Source organism: Emys orbicularis, chromosome 13 (assembly GCF_028017835.1).
Source record: "Emys orbicularis isolate rEmyOrb1 chromosome 13, rEmyOrb1.hap1, whole genome shotgun sequence".
NCBI lineage: Eukaryota > Metazoa > Chordata > Testudines > Emydidae > Emys > Emys orbicularis.
In genome coordinates, this window is record NC_088695.1 from 287,402 (window position 1) to 305,796 (window position 18,395).

Here is an 18,395-nt window from a genome sequence, read left to right on the forward strand (position 1 = left end):
CAAGCAGCAGCACATTATCTCCCCCGCCCCACGTTTGCACCCCCCTGTTCAGCTGGAAGTCAGATGATGCCCCCGGAGGCCGGGGCCAATGAAATTCTGCCCACGCCGGTGTCTGGGCCATCCTCTGTCCCTGGCTGCTGGGGCTGTGCGGCTGCCCCCCTCCCCCCAGCAGAGGTGTCTGCGTCTACAGGGCACCTCACACCCCTGCAGTCTGTATGGTGCCTGCCCCGAGGTCTCACCCAGCCCCGGAGCCTGCACTGCGCCAGCCCCACTACCAGGGTCCACGCCACCACCCAATCCCAGAGTGAGTGTTGGCACCTGGACATCAGTGTCCGTGCCACCCCCTCCCCACGGCACACACTGCATCCTCCCTGCCCCCCAGGGCTCACACAGCACCCCCGCCCCGGGGGGAAGCTCTGGATGGACCCAGGCATCTGGGATGGAGTGGGCCACGTCCTCCACCCTGGTCACCAGGATTCATGTGGCTTCCGCCCCCACAGCCCACATAGCACCCCCCATCCTGGACACCTGGGTCCACGCAGAGCTGGCCCCCGCTCCCCTCCCCCCCGTGTCCCGGATGCCAGGGTCCACCACACCCCCCGCCCCTGGAGTCCACATGGAGTCCCATCCCGGACGCCTGGGTCCTCGTGCCACTGCCCCCCAGGCGCCCCCCGCTGGGGCCTGCTACTCGTAGTGCGCGATGAGCACCATCATGGCGACGCCGCAGACCAGCCCCAACACCTCCAGCAGGGACTGCAGGGGCGCTGCGTCCCGCAGCAGCTCTGGGATCACTGACACGGTGCCCACGTAGATGAACCCGCCCGCCGTGAAGGGCAGGATCCAGGCCGTGGCTGCCTCCCCGATGCCCTCGGCCAGCAGTGAGCAAGCCGTGCCCGCCAGGGCGCCCAGCGCCGTCAGCAGCTGCAGCTTCATCGCCTGCGGGGGAGAGAGAGGGACCGGAGGGTGTCAATGGAGGGTTATGGGGTTTGGTGGGACTGGGGGGCAAGTGGGGGTTTGGGGCAGGGTCAGCAGGCGAATACAGGGGGGCGGGGGCAGGCCTTAGCAGGAGTTCCGGGGCAGGGGTGAGTAGGGGAATATAGGGGCAGGCAGCAGCGGGGGGGGTCTGGGGCGGGGTTAGCAAGGAGGCGGGGGCAGCAGGGATCCCAGGGCGGGGGGGGGGAAGGCAGCAGCGGGGGTCCGGGGCGGGGACAGGCAGCAGCGGGGGTCCGGGGCGGAGTTAGCAAGGGGGCGGGGGCAGCAGGGGTCCCAGGGCGGGGGCAGGCAGCAGTGGGGGTCTGGGGCGGGGTTAGCAAGGGGGTGGGGGCAGTAGGGGTCCCAGGGCGGGGGCAGGCAGCAGCGGGGGGTCTGGGGTGGGGCTAGCAAGGGGGCGGGGGCAGCAGGGATCCCAGGGTGGGGGCTGTACCTTGCGCTTGCTGCAGCCCGACTGGACGAGAATGGCGAAGTCGCCCACTTCGTGGGGCACCTCGTGCAGCAGCACGGTGAGGGTGGTGACAGCCCCCACCCCGGCCCCCGCCAGGAACGAAGCCCCGATCGCAAGCCCGTCCGTGAAGTTGTGCGTCAGGTCGGCCGCCAGGTTCAGGTACCCAGAGACCTTCATTGCTGGGGGGAGGGCGACAAGAGTTGAAACCCCCCCAACCTGATCACAGCCCCCTCAAACCCTCTCCCCCGCACCCACCCCCCTTATCCTTCCCCAGATGCTCTCTGTGCCATGGTGCCCCCCACAGACCCAGCTCCCTCCCTCCAGCACCCCCCCACCCCCGATGACTTACTGGACTCCTGAGTCTGCTCCTCTGACTCCTGGCCCCTCTTCTTGGGGGCTGCCTTGTCAGGGGCACGCACCTTGCCGGCCTTCCTCTCCTGGGGCCCATTGTCCTCCTCGCCAGAGCTGCTCTTCGCCTTGGGAGCTGTGGGTGGACCAGGGGGTAGGTGGGGGGTCAGGGCTGACTGCTCAAGTCCCTCTCCCAGGAGCCCGCCCAGGGACAGGAGGGGGACTCCTGTGGGTCCAGGACCCACCAGCACCCCTCCCACTGATCCCTAGAGTCACCTGCAGACCGTCAGGGCCCTTATATGGACCCCCCCCCCCTTCCCAAGCCCACTCCAATCCTTGGATTCTGAGGCCAGAAGGGACTGGTCTGACCCCCTGTACAGCATAGGCCAGAGACCTGCCCCATGATAATCCCCAGAGCCGATCTAGGAGAGAACCAGCCAACCGTGAGTTAAATACGGCCGGGGTGGAGAATCTGCCAGGACCCTGGGAAATGGTTCCACTGGTTCATTCCCCAGCCGGTGGATGGCGTTAGACCTTCCTGGCCTAGACCTGGGAGCCCGGCAGGATGGAGACAGGGATCGCGTCACCCCTTTTCCTGGTTCAGCGAAACAGACGGCGCTCCTGGACTCCAGGTTTTCCAGCCCTCCACTGTTCCCATGGCTCTTCTCTGACCCCTCCCCAATGTATCCCCAGCCCGCTGGAGTTAATATACCTATCTCATAGAACTGGAAGGGACCCCGGAAGGTCGAGTCGAGCCCCCTGCTTTCACTAGCAGGACCAGGTACTGATTTTGCCCCAGATCCCTAAGTGGCCCCCTCAAGGACTGAACTCACAACCCTTGGTTTAGCAGGCCAATGCTCAAACCACTGAGCTATCCCTCCTCCCCAGTTGGGGGCTCCAGAACCGGACCCGGGATTCTAACAACGGGCACAAGCCGGGGGTGCTGGAGATGGGGGAGGGTGTTCCAGCTGGTACGTACCATGGCTGTGCCACCGTAGCTCTGCCCATGGGCAGGGGATCTGGGGTGTGTGTGGTTTGGGATGTGGGGAGGGGATCTGGGGGGATGTGAGGGGGGGAGAGGTCCTGGACGGTACGTACCATGGCTATGCCCAAGGCTGGGAGATCCATGGGGGGTGGGTGGGACATGCGTGTGTGTGGGTCCAGCTGTGCCCGTGGCTGGGGGAACCATGGGGTGTGTGTGTGTGTCCTGTGTGGTACGTACCATGGCTGTGTCCACCGTGGCTGTGCCCGTGGTCATGTCCCCCTTTCACATGTCTCACAAACTTTTCCACCACCAGGAAGGCTACGATGCCAGCCAGGACCCAGAGCCCCACAGCCATCATCCGCTGGTGATCCTGCCCTGGGGGACAGAGACGATGTGGGGCAGGCTGGGAAAGAGACTGCCAGCCCCCCTTCTCCCACCACGGTACAGCCCCCTCCCAGGACCAGAGCCCCACCGCCATCACTTGCCAGGGTGGGGGGAAAGAGTGCCAACCCTGAACCTGCCCCCCACTACACTTCCTCTATAGTCATTACCTCCATCCCCTGTCCCAGCCACAGACACGAGCCACTCCAGCTCTCCGTAGAAACCCTAGCCCTTCTGGGCCCCCCTTCACACTGCCCAACACAAACCTCCAACCACAGCCCCCTTTCCCTGGTCTGTCCGGCCTTCCCTCCCCCACCCACTGCCCCCACTTCCCCCGGCCTCACCTTGGTGGGAGTGACCGTGGCCAGCCGACCCCGTGGGGGAGTGAGAATGGGCATGGCCGCCCTCTGCGTGGTGGGAATGGGGCACTGGGGAGGGAAAGGGGCAGAGATGAGTGTCCAGACCCCCAGGAAGGAAGAGGCCCCAGGGCCCATTCCCTGCCCCCTGAGCCAGATCGGCCGCACCCCAGGCACCTCCCAAAGAGGAACGCCCCGTATTCCATTCCCCGCTCCCGAGCCAGCCAGTCCCCCTGCCCCAGGCCGGATTGGAGCTGGGACCCTGAGAGGGGAGAGGCCCCGTATCCCATTTCCCTCCCCCGAGCCAGCCAGTCCCCCTGCCCCAGGCCGGATTGGAGCTGGGACCCTGAGAGGGGAGAGGCCCCGTGTCCCATTACCCGCCCCCAAGCCAGCCAGTCCCCCTGCCCCAGGCCGGACTGGAGCTGGGACCCTGAGAGGGGAGAGGCCCCGTGTCCCAGTCCATCTGTGTGCTGCTCACCCAGCGCGTGGGGGATGAGGTGCAGGAAGGCGTCCCCCAGGAGCCCCCCCGAGGCAAAGCTGAGCAGCAGCCGGAGCAGGGCCTGGTGCTGGGAAGTGTTGGACTCCACGGGGATGAGGAAGAGGATGAAGTAGGGGGCGGCGCTGATCAGCAAGGTGGCTCCGATGGCCTGCAGAGGTTGCGGGGAGGGGGGGAGGAGAGAGACTGTCAGGGGGTTACGCCAGTGCAAGCACGTGCAAGGCAGCACCTCCATGTTCGACACGGGAACTCACGTGTGTCCATAGCTTGACCAAGTCCTGCCTCTCCTTCCCAGGCAACTGCTGGTGGCTTGGGGACCCCTCAGCCGAGTGCGGAACACGGACTTCCTTGGGCTGGTGGCTAAAGTCAGCCTCGCTGGGGCCGTGGAAGTCCTCATGCGAATGCCCATGGCCGTGGAAGTCCCCGTGCGAGTGGCTGTGGTGAGCATGGCTATGCCCATGGTGCAGATCCTCGGGGCTGTGCCCAGCGTGGCTGTGCCCGTGGTGCAGATCCTCAGCATGGCTGTGCCCATGGTGCAGATCCTTGTGCGAATGCCCATGGTACAGATCCTCGTGGCTGTGCCCATGGTGCAGATTCTCGTGCAAATGCTCATGGTGCAGATCCTCGTGGCTGTGCCCAGCGTGGCTGTGCCCATGGTGCAGATCCTCATGCGAATGCCCATGGTGCAGATCCTCGTGGCTGTGCCCAGCGTGGCTGTGCCCATGGTGCAGATCCTCGTGCGAATGCCCGTGGTGCAGATCTTCGTGCGAAGAAGTAATCTGTATCAGTGCTGCACAGACCATCATGGCGGCGACTGGGCCATAGAGTCCCGCTCTGCCCTGCGTCCGTCCAGGCAGCACCATCCTGCTGTCACGGCTGGAAAGCGGGAGTGTGAGCACGACCTTTCCTGTCACGCTCACATATCCCCTCGCTCTAGTCCCCGTTCCCTCCAGCAGAGGTAGAGAGGCCACAGAAAAGTGGAAGAAATTCTAGAGAGGCCAGTGTAAAATCATAGCGGCACAGCAGAGTCTAGAGCCTGCACTTCACGACCATAACTAACCAAAACAGATCTAGCACTGCGGGGCCATAGTGATGGAGAGGAGTGTCTAGAGCGGCACTGCTGGGTCATGGTGATCACAAGAGGAGGGTCTAGAACAGCGTTTCTCAACGACCGGTCTGGGGACCGGTGCCGTCTCAGAGATCTCCCTGACACAGGTTGGAAGGCAGCAACCCTGGTATCAGAAAGAGTGAGAAACGCCGCTCTCGAAGAACCCCTGCAAGATCCTTCTCCCAATCACTATGACTCACGTAGTACACGCTCTATACCCGCGGCCCTCAGCCTTTCCAGACGACAGCACCCCGTTCAGGGGGCTGATTTGTCTTGCGTACCCCAAGTTTCACCTCACTTAAAAACTACCTGCTTACAAAACCAGACATAACACTACAGGCGTCACAGCCCACGGTTACTGAACCATGGCTGGCTCTCTCATCAGCCGTGTGACATTTTAGTCTGCACTGACTTGGCTGGTGCTTTTCATGCAGCCTGTTGTAAAACTAGGCATGTATCGAGCTGAGCTGATGTACCCCTGGAAGACCCCCGCGTACCCCCATGGGTACATGAACCCCTGGTTGAGAACTGCCGCTCTAGACTCCCTTCCCTGTCCCCTCTACGCGCTCTTTGCCATCTCTATGACCCTGCAGTGCCCTCCTTCCCAGCACCATGGTCCTACACGGCCCCGCCTACGCTGTTTGCCCAGGGCTAGGATCATACAGTGGCTCCTTCTGTCCCCCACGTATTTATAGGCCGGGGCTTCCCATAGTCTCTAGGGTTTGTGCGGCCCTTCTGGCCCCCCTTGCCTAGCATCTCTATGGCCATTATACCTCCAAGTGGCCCCCATCTACCTGCCATGCCAGCCCACCAGGCCCTTCTACCCCCCCCCCCAACGCCGTGTCCAGGGCCCGCAGCCCCCCCAGCCTGGGCTTGTCTCTGTGACCCCCGAGCCCCTCGAGCCCCCGACCCAAGGGGCGCTCTAGCCCCCAACACCTTCCTCTCTATGGCCACGGGGCCCCTCGTCCTCCCAGCTCCCTGACCCCAGATCCACGCGGCCCCTCTAGCCCCCCTTTCCCAGCTCTATGCCCCGGGGCGCCGTGCGGCCCCTCTAGCCCCCTCCCCGCTCTCTATGCCCCGGGGGTCTCACCGTCACTGGGATCCGTTAGCTCCGGCTCAGACCCGACGTGGCAGCCAGGCTCCTCCCATTCCAAAATCTCGCGCGAACAATCCCCAGACCCGTCCACCCCTCCCCCCGCGAGCAGGCAGTGCCCCTCACAAAGATGGCGGCCACCATAGACCTTAATATCGCCCCTCTTAAAGATGGAGGCCGCAGTAGGCCGTCCGTGTGCCCCTCACAAAGATGGTGACTGCGGCAAGACTTAACCGGACAGTTACCATGGGGGCGCCATCTTTGTGCGGGGCGGCGTGAAGACTGACTAGCGGCCGCCATCTTTGTTTAGGGAGGAGCGCTTTCACCTCCCCGCCGGTCTGGTAGCAACCAAAGGGGACAGTTTAGAATGTCCTCCCGTCTCTAGTGTAAGTGCGGTGGAGGAAAGGCGGGTCCACGAGATACCGCCGTCACAGTGACTGTTTGGAACAAATCCCGTCTCTATGATTCACAGCATTGCATGCCGGGAAGGCGGAAGGGGCGGCTTCTCGTGGATGGTCAGTGGTGCATTGTGGGCTGGTTTAGAGGCTCCGCCACGGTGCATTATGGGCTGAACGAGCCCTCGCGCGGTGCATTATGGGCCGGAATCCCGCCCTCCCCGCGCGGTGCATTATGGGCCGGAATCCCCCCTCCCCGCGCGGGGTATACTGGGGCCGGCCGCGGTGCATGCTGGGCCGGGGAGGCCCACGCGCGGGGCATGCTGGGTCGGCTGGGCCCGGCCGCGGTGCACTGTGGGTCCGCTCGGCTCCCGCAGGAGGCGGTGGCGGAGCCTGGATCAGGCCGGAGCCCGGGGGGGTCTGAGGCCCGGATCCCCCCGGCACGGAGCGGGGACCCCCGGGATGGGAGACCGCGGCCGCGGTGAGCGGGGGGGCGAGACACCCCGCGGGGCCCCGCCCGCACCCTCCCCGCGCGGGGGGCGGGGCTGGGGGCACCCGGGGGTGCAGGCCGGGGCGTGGCGTAACGGGGGGCCCGGCCCCGTCGAGAGCCGGAGGGTGGGAGCCCCCGGGGGTGGGGGAACTGGTGCTCGGGGGCGGAGGGGAGGGGGTGTGTACTCGGGGCGGAGGGGTGCTGGGTCCTGGGGGGGAGGGGAGGGTGGGGCGGGTGCTGGGTGGCGGGGGTTGGAGGGGAGGGTGGGGGGGTGCCGGGTGTGGGGGGGTGCTCGGGGGCGGAGGGGTGCAGGGTCCTAGGGGGGCGGAGGGGAGGGTGTGTGGGGTGCTGGGTGGCGGGGGTTGGAGGGGAGGGTGTGGGGGGGGCGGGGGGCGGAGGGGAGGGTGTGTGTGGGGGTGCTCGGGGCGGAGAGGAGGCTCCATGCGAGCAGCCAGTGAGGTCAGGCAGCTTTTGGGGGGGCCCAGCATGAAAAACAGTGGGGTTGGGAGGTTGCAAAGTAGGGGGTGGGGTGGGGCCTAGGCAAACCCTTCTCAGGGGCCTCCCCTCCACCGCGGGGCTCCCGTGTCCCAGAGATCCCTGGCCGGGCGGGGGGTGGTGCTGTCCCTCTCTGTGGGATTCTGGGGAGACCTGTCCCCCCAGAGCACATACCCCCCATGCTGGCAAGCTGAGAGCTGCACAGGAATTGCAGGTGGAAGGGGAAATAAGGGGGTTATGAGTGTGTGGGGGCCATTCCCAGTGCTGGGGGATTGGGGCAAGGGGGTGCCCTCACTGGGAGAGGGCCCATTTCCGGGGCCCACTCCTGATCCCCCTCCCTCCCCCAAGGTGCCTGTTGTGGACGGGGTGTTGACGGGGTGATCATGTGCTCACTGGGCTCTTGTGCAATAGCGGGGGTGGGGGGGGAAGTGCAGGCATCTGGGCACACACTGACCTGCAGTAACCCCAGGGTGAGGTGCCATGCTGCTGGAGGCCCTGCCCTTGGTGTCCCATCTCCCCAGGGGTCAACGCACTGTGGGGGGAGGGTCCCGGCTGTGCCTCGTCACCCCAGGGGGCGTCATGTTACTGGGGGCCCTGCCCTCGGTGCCCTGGCTCCCCAACTGGGCGCCATGCTGCGGGGGAAGTGTCATCCCAGCTGTCCCCCATCTCCCTGGAGGGGGGCACATCTCCCCAGCTAGGTGCTCGGGGTGCCACACTGCTGGGGGGGGGAGGGGGGTGTCCTGGCTGTGCCCTGTCTCCCCAGCCGGGCACCAGGGGGTGCCATGCTGCATCAGGGGTGTTGTCTCAGCTGTCCCCCGTCTCCCTGGAGGGGGGGCACATCTCCCCAACCAGGTGCTCGGGGTGCCACATTGCCAGGATGTGTGTGTACTGGTTGTGTCCCGTCTCCGCCCCATCTCCCCTGCTAGGCACTGGGGGCCGCTGTGCTGATGAGCTAATCCCCTTCTCTTCCCCCCCAGACTGCAGGAGCCCCGACAGTTCGTCTCTGAGCTCATCACCCCCACCGGAGCTCTCGGCCCCACTTCACCCCTCCATGATCAGCTCGGCCATGACCTCCTCCATCAACTCGCCCGTCAGCAGTTTGGGCTCCCCCTTCCCTGTCATCAGCTCGTCCCTGGGCTCCCCTGGGCTCCCAGCCACGCCCTCCAGCGGCTATGGCCCCGTAAGCAGCCCCCAGGTAAGGGGGAGGGTGGCTCCTCCCCCGGGGGGCAGAGGAGATCTGGTGGAGGGTGGGGAGCTGAGAGATGGTGAGGGGGGCTGGGGGCTGGGGGCTTCCCCAAGGGGGTGCAGCGCCATGGAGCCGAGGGTTGGGAGTTAGGGGGATGATCTCTTTGGAGGCAGGGGAGCCAGGATCCAGCGTGAGGGGACGGGCAGCCAGTGAGCTGGGAAGTGGATAAAAGAGGGACGGCGCCCCAGTTGGGAGCGCTGAGGGGTCACAGACATGGTGGGGATAGGGGCGCGTGTGGGGCTGGGCTGGGGGCCACAGGGGTAAGGGGAGGGAAAGGCTGAATCCTAGCGGTAACCGGGACATGCTCCTCTGGGGAGCTGACACCCATGAGGGGAGGGATTGGGGAGTGGGGCATGCTCCCTTCCCCCCCTTCCCCTGGAGAACTGCAGGGTAGCCAGGTCAGCTCCCATCTCTCTGCCCCCAGATTAACTCCACTGTGAACCTGTCGGGCATGCACTCCGTCAGCAGCTCAGAAGACGTCAAACCCCCCCTGGGCGTGCGGGGTCTCCCGTGCCACCCCCACGGTGGCATGATGCCGGGGAAGCGCCTCTGTGCCATCTGTGGGGACAGATCATCAGGTACCGGGGGCCAGGGCGCCTGGGTTCTATCCTCAGCTGTGAAAGGGGAGTGGGGTCTAGTGGGCTAGAGCGGGGGGGCTGGGAGTCCGGACTCCTGGGTTCTGTCCCTGGCTGTGGGATGAGAGCTGGTTGTGGAGGGCTGGGAGCCGGGACTTCTGGGTTCTATCCCTGGCTGTGGGAGGGGAGCTGGTTGCGGAGGGCTGGGAGCCGGGACTCCTGGGTTCTGTCCCTGGCTGTGGGAGGGGAGCCGGTTGCGGAGGGCTGGGAGCCGGGACTCCTGGGTTCTATCCCTGGCTGTGGGAGGGGAGCCGGTTGCGGAGGGCTGGGAGCCGGGACTCCTGGGTTCTGTCCCTGGCTGTGGGAGGGGAGCCGGTTGTGGAGGGCTGGGAGCTGGGACTCCTGGGTTCTCCCTGACTCTCCCCCTCCCCCTAGGGAAGCACTACGGGGTGTACAGCTGCGAGGGCTGCAAGGGTTTCTTCAAGCGCACGATCCGCAAGGACCTGACCTACACGTGCCGGGATAACAAGGACTGCATCGTGGACAAGCGCCAGCGTAACCGCTGCCAGTACTGCCGCTACCAGAAATGCCTGGCCACGGGCATGAAGAGGGAAGGTACTGCCCACCTGGGGGCGGGGCCTGTGGAATGGGGCGGAACCATAGAGAGAGGGGGTGGGGCCAGTACTGGTACTGCCCCTACCATAGAATCATAGAATATCAGGGTTAGAAGGGACCTTACGAGGTCATCTAGTCCAACCCTGATATTCTGTGATTCTATGGTACCAGAAATGCCTGGCCACGGGCATGAAGAGGGAAGGTATTGCCCACCTGGGGGTGGGGCCTGCGGAATGGGGCGGGGCCATCAAGAGAGGGGGCGGGGCCGGTACTGGTACTGGTACTGCTGCTACCAGAAATGTCTGAGGGGAAGGTCCCCCTCTGGGAGGTGTGGGAGGAGCAGCAGCGGGGGTGGGGAGGGCGTTGGCGAGGGGGGGGGGTGTTTCTATGCTGTGTCTGACCCTGTCGTCCCCCCCAGAGGTGCAGGAGGAGCGGGAGTGGGGAGGGCGTTGTCGGGGGGGGGGGGGGTGTCTGTGCTGTGTCTGACCCGTGTCCCCCCCAGCGGTGCAGGAGGAGCGGGAGTGGGGAGGGCGTTGTCGGGGGGGGGGGTCTGTGCTGTGTCTGACCCGTGTCCCCCCCAGCGGTGCAGGAGGAGCGGGAGTGGGGAGGGCGTTGTCCGGGGGGGTCTGTGCTGTGTCTGACCCGTGTCCCCCCCAGCGGTGCAGGAGGAGCGGGAGTGGGGAGGGCGTTGTCGGGGGGGGTCTGTGCCGTGTCTTACCTGTCCCTGTCCCCCCCAGCGGTGCAGGAGGAGCGGGAGTGGGGAGGGCGTTGTCGGGGGGGGGGGGGGGGTTGTGCTGTGTCTGACCCGTGTCCCCCCCAGCGGTGCAGGAGGAGCGGGAGTGGGGAGGGCGTTGTCGGGGGGGGGGGTCTGTGCTGTGTCTGACCCGTGTCCCCCCCCCCAGCGGTGCAGGAGGAGCGGCAGCGGGGGAAGGAGAAGGACGGCGACGGGGATTTTGCAGGCGGCGCGAATGAGGAGATGCCGGTGGAGAAGATCCTGGAGGCAGAGCTGGCCGTAGAGCAGAAATCGGACCAAAGCGTCGACGGCTCTGGCACCGGGGGCAGCTCGGTGAGCGGGGGGGGGCGGGCAGGGCTGGGAGGTGGAAGGCAGAGCCAGGCCCTGGCAAGGGGCATGTCCAGGGAGGGCAGGGGGCTCCAGAGGGATGGGGTTTCAGGTCTGGGGGGGCTCTAGGGAAGGGGGGGGTCCTTGGGCTGGGGCTGGGTTCTGGGGGGGAGGGCAGGGAGGAGGGATAGCGGAGGCTGCGGTGGGGGGGGAGGAGGCTGCGTCTGACCCCCCCCGTCTCTGACCCCCCCCCCCCGCCCCCCCCCCCCCCCAGCCAAACGACCCGGTGACCAACATCTGCCAGGCGGCTGACAAGCAGCTCTTCACGCTGGTGGAGTGGGCCAAGCGCATCCCCCACTTCTCGGAGCTGCCTCTGGACGACCAGGTCATCCTGCTGCGGGCAGGTGAGTGACGTGGGGTGCAGGGGCGGGACGTCCCGCTGCGGGCGGGTGAGTGACGCGGGGTGCAGGGGCGGAACGGGACGTCCCGCTGCGGGCGGGGGAGTGACGCGGGGTGCAGGGGCGGAACGGGACGTCCCGCTGCGGGCGGGGGAGTGACGCGGGATGCAGGGGCGGAACGGGACGGGACGTCCCGCTGCGGGCAGGTGAATGACGCGGGGTGCAGGGGCGGGGCGGGACGGGACGTCCCGCTGCGGGCGGGTGAATGACACGGGGTGCAGGGGTGGAACGGGGCGTCCCGCTGCGGGCGGGGGAGTGACGCGGGGTGCAGGGGCGGAACGGGACGTCCCCCTGCGGGCGGGGGAGTGACGCGGGGTGCAGGGGCGGGGCGGGGGAGTGACGCGGGGTGCAGGGCTGGGACGTCCTGCTGCGGGCAGGTGAGTGACGGAAGGTGGGTGGGAAATGACGTGCTGGGGGAGGTGGGCGGGTGGGGACGGGATGTCCTGCTGCAGGCGGGTGAGTGACGGGTGGGGACGGGAGGTCGTGCTGGGGGAGCGGGGGGAGGCGGGCAGGTGCCTCCCTGGGGCTGCCCTCAGGCAGAGGGTGGTGGAGTGAGACAAGGGGGCTTTGGTGCACACGGTTTTAGGCTGGACTCTAGAGAAAGAGGGGACCCCAAACTGTCCCCTCTGGTCTGTGGCTCCTGGGGACGGGTCCTGTTGCTGTGGGGCCCTTAAGTAACGTGGCGGGCGGGATGGATTCCTCTTGTCCCTCACAAAGGGGGCAGTCCTGGGTACAAGCTGTGGGGAAGGCAGGGGATGGGGGGCTCTGGGCACAAGCTGTGGGGAGGACAGAGGTTTTGGGGGCGTGCAGAGGTTCCAGGGGCGTGCAGGGGATCTGGGGTCCCTGGCCCAGCTCTCAGCCACTCTCCCTGCCCCCCAGGCTGGAATGAGCTGCTCATCGCGTCCTTCTCGCACCGCTCCATCTCGGTGAAGGACGGGATCCTGCTGGCCACGGGGCTGCACGTGCATCGCAACAGCGCCCACAGCGCCGGCGTGGGGGCCATCTTCGACAGGTGGGGGGCAGGGGCCCAGGGGGCAGAGCGCTGGTAAGGGGGCTGCGCTTACCGGGGGGCACAGGGCTGGCAAGGAGGCTGTGGTTCCCATGGGGCACAGTGACGGGAGGGTCCGAGGGGGCCATTGCTGACGGGTGGGGACGGGGTCTCCAGGGCATGGCGTGGAGGGTCAGGAGGGGTCAGGGGAGCCCGTGCTGAGTGCTCAGTGGGGCTGTGTCCCTGCCCCAGGGCCCACTGATGTGAGCCCCTCCCCCTCCAGGGTGCTGACTGAGCTGGTGTCCAAGATGCGGGACATGCGGATGGACAAGACGGAGCTCGGCTGCCTCCGGGCCATTATCCTCTTCAACCCGGGTAAGGGACCCCCCTAGAACCCCCCCAACCCCCCCCCCCCGTCATCCTCTTCAACCCGGGTAAGGGACCCCACCAGGACCCCCCAACCCCCTGGGTGCTGCCTGCCCCCCCCGTCATCCTCTTCAACCCGGGTAAGGGACCCCCCCAACCCCCCGGCGCTGCCTGCCCCTCCCCGTCATCCTCTTCAACCCGGGTAAGGGACCCCCCCCAGAACCCCCCAACCCCCCGGGTGCTGCCTGCCCCCCCCCTCATCCTCTTCAACCCAGGTAAGGGACCCCCCTGGGACCTCCCCCAACCCCCCGGGGCTGCCTCCGGGCCATCATCCTCTTCAACCCGGGTAAGGGACCCCCCTGAGACCTCCCCCAACCCCCCGGAGCTGCCTGCCCCCCGTCATCCTCTTCAACCCGGGTAAGGGACTCCCCTGAGACCTCCCCCAACCCCCAGTGCTGCCTGCCCCTCGTCATCCTCTTCAGCCCAGGTAAGGGACCCCCCTGAGACCTCCCCCAACCCCCCGGCGCTGCCTGCCCCTCGTCATCCTCTTCAACCTGGGTAAGGAGCTCCCCAGAACCCCCCCATCCCCATGGACTCCTCCCCCCCATCAACCTCTACAATCCTGGTAAGGAACCCTGTGCCCCCCCCGCCCCACCAGCTGTCCACCACCGTATTCACCTTGGGTTCTGTTGACCCTGCTGACCTTGCAGCCCCCCCTGCCCTGGGGGGTGTGGAGCCCTGGGGGAGGGGACAGGCAGGGCTGTGTGTGCGCTGACCCCAGGCAGGGCTATGTGCACGCTGACCCCAGGGGGCCTGTGTGCGCGCGCTGACCCCAGGCAGGGCTGTGCTGACCCCGGGGCGGCTGTGTGGGCGCTGACCCGGGGGGGCTGTGCTGGCGCTGACCCCTGGTGGGCTGTGTGTGCGCTGACTCCCCACAGATGCCAAGGGGCTGTCGAACCCTGGGGAGGTGGAGCTGCTGCGGGAGAAGGTCTACGCGTCTCTGGAGTCCTACTGCAAGCAGAAGTACCCCGAACAGCAGGGCAGGTACGAGGGGAGGCAGTGGGGGGGACCCAGGCAGTGGGGCAGGTACGGGGGTGGGGTAGCGGGGGGTATGCCGGGCAGTGGGGCAGGTACGAGGGAGGGCAGTGGGGGGGGGTACGCCGGGCAGTGGGGCAGGTATGGGGGGGGTAGCGGGGGGTATGCCGGGCAGTGGGGCAGGTATGGGGGTGGGGTAGCGGGGGGTATCCCGGGCAGTGGTGGGGGGGGGTATCCCAGGCAGTGGGGCAGGTACGAGGGAGGGCAGTGGGGGGGGGGTACGCCAGGCAGTGGGGCAGGTATGGGGGGGTACGCCGGGCAGTGGGGCAGGTATGGGGGGGGTAGCGGGGGGTATGCCGGGCAGTGGTGGTGGTGGGGGTATGCCGGGCAGTGGGGGGGGTACCCCAGGCAGTGGGGCAGGTACGGGGGTGGGGCAGCGGGGGGTACGCCGGGCAGTGGGGCAGGTATGGGGGTGGGGCAGGAGGGAGGAGAGGCCTGGGATGGTGTTGGGGGCAGGGGCCACTGCCCCACTGCCCGGGTGTCTGCCCCGGGAGCCGCCGCTCACCCAGGACAGGGGCTGCTGCTGTCAGTGAGGCCAGCTCTGCTCCTGGAGCGGTAGATGCTGCAGGTGGCCACAAGGTGGTGCCAGCTCACTGTGCCTGACCCATAGCTTGTCTGGCATGGGGTGTGCTTGTGTGCGGGGGGGGGGGGGGCGGGGGGGTTAGTGGCAGTTAGAATGGGGCGGTGGGATCCCACAGGTGTACAGGGAGCGCGGGGGGTTATGGGGCAGTGGTGGGGGGGGTGTAGGGTGCTGTGTGTACAGGGAGAGTGGGGGGAGTTCTGGGGCAGTGGGGGGGATGTTGGGGGGTGCAGGGTGCCATGTGTATGGGGAGTGCTGGGGGTTCTGGGGCAGTGGTGGGGGATGTTGGGGGGTGCCAGGTGCCATGTGTACGGGGAGCGCGGGGGGTTCTGGGGCAGTGGCTGAGGGGTCTCCCCACCCCCCATCTAACCCCCTGCCTGCCCTCCAGGTTCGCCAAGCTGCTGCTGCGCCTGCCGGCCCTGCGCTCCATCGGTCTGAAGTGCTTGGAGCATCTCTTCTTCTTCAAGCTCATCGGGGACACCCCCATCGACACCTTCCTCATGGAGATGCTGGAGGCCCCCCACCAGCTGTCCTGAGCCCCCAGCCGGCCACACGAGAGCGGCGCAGCCTGCGGCGGCTCCCCGGCGCCCACCGCTGGACTGGGGGGCTGCGGACTCTTTTTGGGGGGCTGCTAGGAGAAGGCCCTGGGGGTAGCGTTGTCAGTTGTCGTGTTGGGGGGCCCCCTGGGCGTTCCCCCTTACCCCATCCCTGGTTTGGGAGCCCCCTAGGGTGTACTCTGTGTGCCTGCCTAGAGCTGGGGTGGCCCCAGACCGCTCCCCGGGGTGGGCCATGGGGTGTACCTCGTTCCCCCAGTTGCTGGCACCCCCTGGAGGTACCCCAGGTCCCTCGTCCGTAGTGGGGTGGCCCGGGCTGACCTCCGAGGCTCCCTCAGTGCTGTGGCACCCCAGTATCGGTGTGCCGGGGGGAGCAAAGCTAGAGATTTCAGGTAGGGGGGTGAGAGGAGCCCCCCCAAACTCCCCACTGTAAAATAATCCCCCATCTCCCCCTTCTCTCTGCAGGGCAGTGGGACCCCCCATGGCGTGGGAAGCCTGGCCCAGACCCTCACCTTGTGGGGGGACCTTCTGGCCTCACCCCCTTCAGGGGTTCCTGGCATGGTCCCCTTCCCCTGTCTGGGGGGGGGGTCTTCTGGCGAAATCCCCCTCGAGTGCTCCTGTGAGGAATGGGTGTGCGTGGAGTGACTCCTGTGCTGTTGGTGGGGGGGGAGGGGTCTGTGTCAGCGCTGATTGCCCCCCCCCCTGGGCCCATGGGGGCTGTTACCTGCCCTGTTTGGGGGGGGGGGGTCACTTGGGTGGGGGCCAGCTCATGTCTGTCATTAGTTCTCAACTCCCCCCCCCCCACCCCCAAGCCTCCCTGCCATTCTGCTGGGGGAGGGGCAGTCCCTGGTGGGGGGCTTGGGGGTTTATGCCCTGCTCGCCCCCCCAACTCCCATTTCTCAGGCACCCGGTTAGCACTTTGAATCGACACCCTGCGCCCCTCCCCCACCTCAAACTATGCAGCAGGTACCAGACACCCCCCCCCCCCCTTTCCGGAGTCCAGACTTCAGCCTCCCCCATCCACACTGACCGTGAGCTCTCCCACGGGGGTGTGGGTCGGGGGTTATTGTAGGTCCTACAGCCTCGGGGGGGGGGGGGGGGTGTGTGGCTGTGAGCCAGAGCTCAGACCCCTGGTGAATCGGGGGTGGCAGGAATGTCACTCCCCCCCCCCCCCCCCCGTTTGCAGGGTCTGGGGGGCACCCCTGCTTGGACAGCTTGTTTGAGTTGCTGTGGGGGTAGGGGTGTGTCGGGCGGGGGCCCTGCCTTAGCAGCGTCCCCCGTTGCGCTCGGCCCTTCCCCCCCGCACGCCCCTCCCCCCGTTATTTTCGCTTTTATTATTATTAACCCGCCCCCCCCCCCTTGCTTTGGAGTTACAGTGATTAAAGCTGCTGCTTCTCAACCACAGACAGCGCCTCCCCCTGGTGGTGACATGCCGGGGCCCCGGGGGTGTCCCGTGCAGACTGGGACCGTGGGGGGCAGGGGGTGTTCCTCGGGGACCCTGGGAAGGGATGTTTCTCTGACATGGGGGGACAGGGACCTGGTGGGGGCACTGGGACCCTGGGGGCAGGGGGGGAGATAGTCCAAACTTTGACTGAGGTGGGGGGCTGGAAGAGACCAGGAGGGGGGGAGGGGGCATGGTCCACAACTGGACCCGGGTTGGGAGGCGGGGGAGAGGAAGGATGGTTCAAACTGGGATCCAGGGGGCCTATGGGGGGGTGCCTGAGTGACTCCCCGGCTCATCAGGGTGGGGTGCGATGGTCCCACTGCCTGGGGCTGAGCTGTGACCCCCGGCTGGGATGGGGGGAACAGTTGTGGGGTGATTCACACTGTCGGGGGGGGGGGGGGGTGTTGATTCTTCTCCAGGGTGACAATCCAGGAGGGATGTCGGGGGCAGGGATGGTTCTATTTAGTCTCCTGCCCCCCCATCCGCGCTTGCTTCTCCAGTCTGCCTGGACCGCAGGGACCCCCCCCGAGCCGTGGCCTCCATCTCTATCCACAAGAGATCAGCACCCCCCATGCCCCCCCTGCTGCAGGGACACCTCACCCCCCATCCCGGCACAGCTCCCCCCCCTTGCTGCAGGGACACCTGACTCCCCCCATCCCTGCACAGCTCCCCCTTCCCCCCGCTGCAGGGACACCTCCTCCCCCCCATCCCGGCACAGCTTCCCCCCCCCCCCCCCTTGCTGCAGGGACACCTCACCCCCCATCCCTGCACAGCTGGGTCCCCTGACACCTCCCCTCTGCTGTAGGGACATGTGACCCCCCCGCACAGCCAAGTCCTTTCCACCCCCCGTGCCCCCCCCTTGTGCACACAGCCTCCCCCCCAGCTATCCCCTGCCCTTACATGAGGGGGGGGGATCCCGCTGCAGCGAGAGCCGAGTCGCAGCCAGCCGGTCCCCGTGGGGTCCCTCCCCCCGCCAGGAAACACCCCTTCCCATGGCCCGAGGTGACCCCGCTGTGTCTCATCAATGGGGCTTGTCTGAGCCGGGTGTGGGGGGGCGGACAAGGGGGGCTTTGTTCAGCCGGCCTGGGCCCCGCTCAGAGCTGCCCTGTGCCCGGAGCGGAGCTCACCTGCCGGGCCGGGGACCCCGCGCAGACCTCGCGCCAGTGGGCTGGCTGGGGGCAGGATCGGGCCCCTCGGTCTGTTCCTCCCCAGCCCAGAGAGCAGCTGGGGGCAGGATCGGGCCCCTCGGTCTGTTCCCCCCCCCAGCCCTGAGAGCAGCCGGGGCAGGATCGGGCCCCTCGGTCTGTTCCTCCCCAGCCCAGAGAACCGCTGGGGGCAGGATCGGGCCCCCCCACCTCCCCCCCTCCCAGCCTTGTTAGCTGTTGGAGGGAGGAGGCAGGATTGGGGGCTCTAAACTCTCGCCCCCCCGTGTGTGGGGGGGCTGGGATATTAGGTGGGGTTGATCCCTTGTGCTGGGGGAGGGTCTGTGGTACTGGGGGTAAGGGACTCCTACAGGAGTGGGTGACACTGGGTCCCAGGTGCCCCCTAGAGGGGAAAGGCCCCATGTCCCTTCCCCCCCCCCCCGGTCCCCCAGCCAGCCAGTCCCCGGGCCTGGGGCTGGATCAAGGCAGGCGGGGGTGGGGGTGGGAGTGGGGGCGTGCAGGGAATGGTGCCTCCCCTCCAGCCACAGTGTCTATTTCTGGTCCCAGCCCAGAGCAAACTCCCATCTCCCAAAATAGCCGGTGGGGGGGGAGCGTCTGTGTGGGTGAGTGTTAGATGGGGGGTGTCTGTGGGTTACTGGTGTTTGTCCCCCTGGGGGGCTGGAG

At 67.1% G+C, this 18,395-nt stretch overlaps 2 protein-coding genes across 2 annotated transcripts; one reads left to right on the forward strand and one right to left on the reverse strand.

Moving 5' to 3' along the window:
- Positions 1–684: 684 nt before the first annotated feature.
- Positions 685–4,870, reverse strand: SLC39A7 (solute carrier family 39 member 7). The gene is made up of 8 exons (XM_065415481.1): positions 4,761–4,870; positions 4,262–4,418; positions 3,990–4,158; positions 3,500–3,583; positions 3,012–3,149; positions 1,791–1,925; positions 1,424–1,620; positions 685–936 (listed from the first exon to the last, which is right to left on the reverse strand). The coding sequence occupies exons 1-8, from the start codon at positions 4,868–4,870 to the stop codon at positions 685–687; spliced, it is 1,242 nt and encodes a 413-aa protein (XP_065271553.1).
- A 2,131-nt stretch (positions 4,871–7,001) lies between these two features.
- Positions 7,002–15,107, forward strand: RXRB (retinoid X receptor beta). Its single transcript, XM_065415480.1, has 10 exons — positions 7,002–7,084; positions 8,566–8,783; positions 9,259–9,412; positions 9,845–10,024; positions 10,927–11,090; positions 11,359–11,488; positions 12,422–12,554; positions 12,814–12,905; positions 13,835–13,940; positions 14,960–15,107. Exons 1-10 carry the CDS (start codon positions 7,066–7,068, stop codon positions 15,105–15,107), a joined length of 1,344 nt encoding a protein of 447 aa, XP_065271552.1. The 5' UTR covers positions 7,002–7,065.
- Positions 15,108–18,395: the final 3,288 nt, after the last annotated feature.

What these genes read in the sequence shown, in the direction of transcription:
- SLC39A7 (XM_065415481.1), bottom strand. Translation starts at nt 4,870, where the DNA reads ATGGTGCTGCCTGGACGGACGCAGGGCAGAGCGGGACTCTATGGCCCA. An exon ending in TCTTCGCACGAAGATCTGCA is followed by an intron (nt 4,419 to 4,760) that starts CCACGGGCATTC and finishes GGACTTCCACGG; the next exon opens with CCATGGGCATTCGCATGAGG. An exon ending in TGGTCAAGCTATGGACACAC is followed by an intron (nt 4,159 to 4,261) that starts GTGAGTTCCCGT and finishes CAACCTCTGCAG; the next exon opens with GCCATCGGAGCCACCTTGCT.
- RXRB (XM_065415480.1), top strand. An exon ending in GGTCATCCTGCTGCGGGCAG is followed by an intron (nt 11,489 to 12,421) that starts GTGAGTGACGTG and finishes CCTGCCCCCCAG; the next exon opens with GCTGGAATGAGCTGCTCATC. An exon ending in CATTATCCTCTTCAACCCGG is followed by an intron (nt 12,906 to 13,834) that starts GTAAGGGACCCC and finishes GACTCCCCACAG; the next exon opens with ATGCCAAGGGGCTGTCGAAC.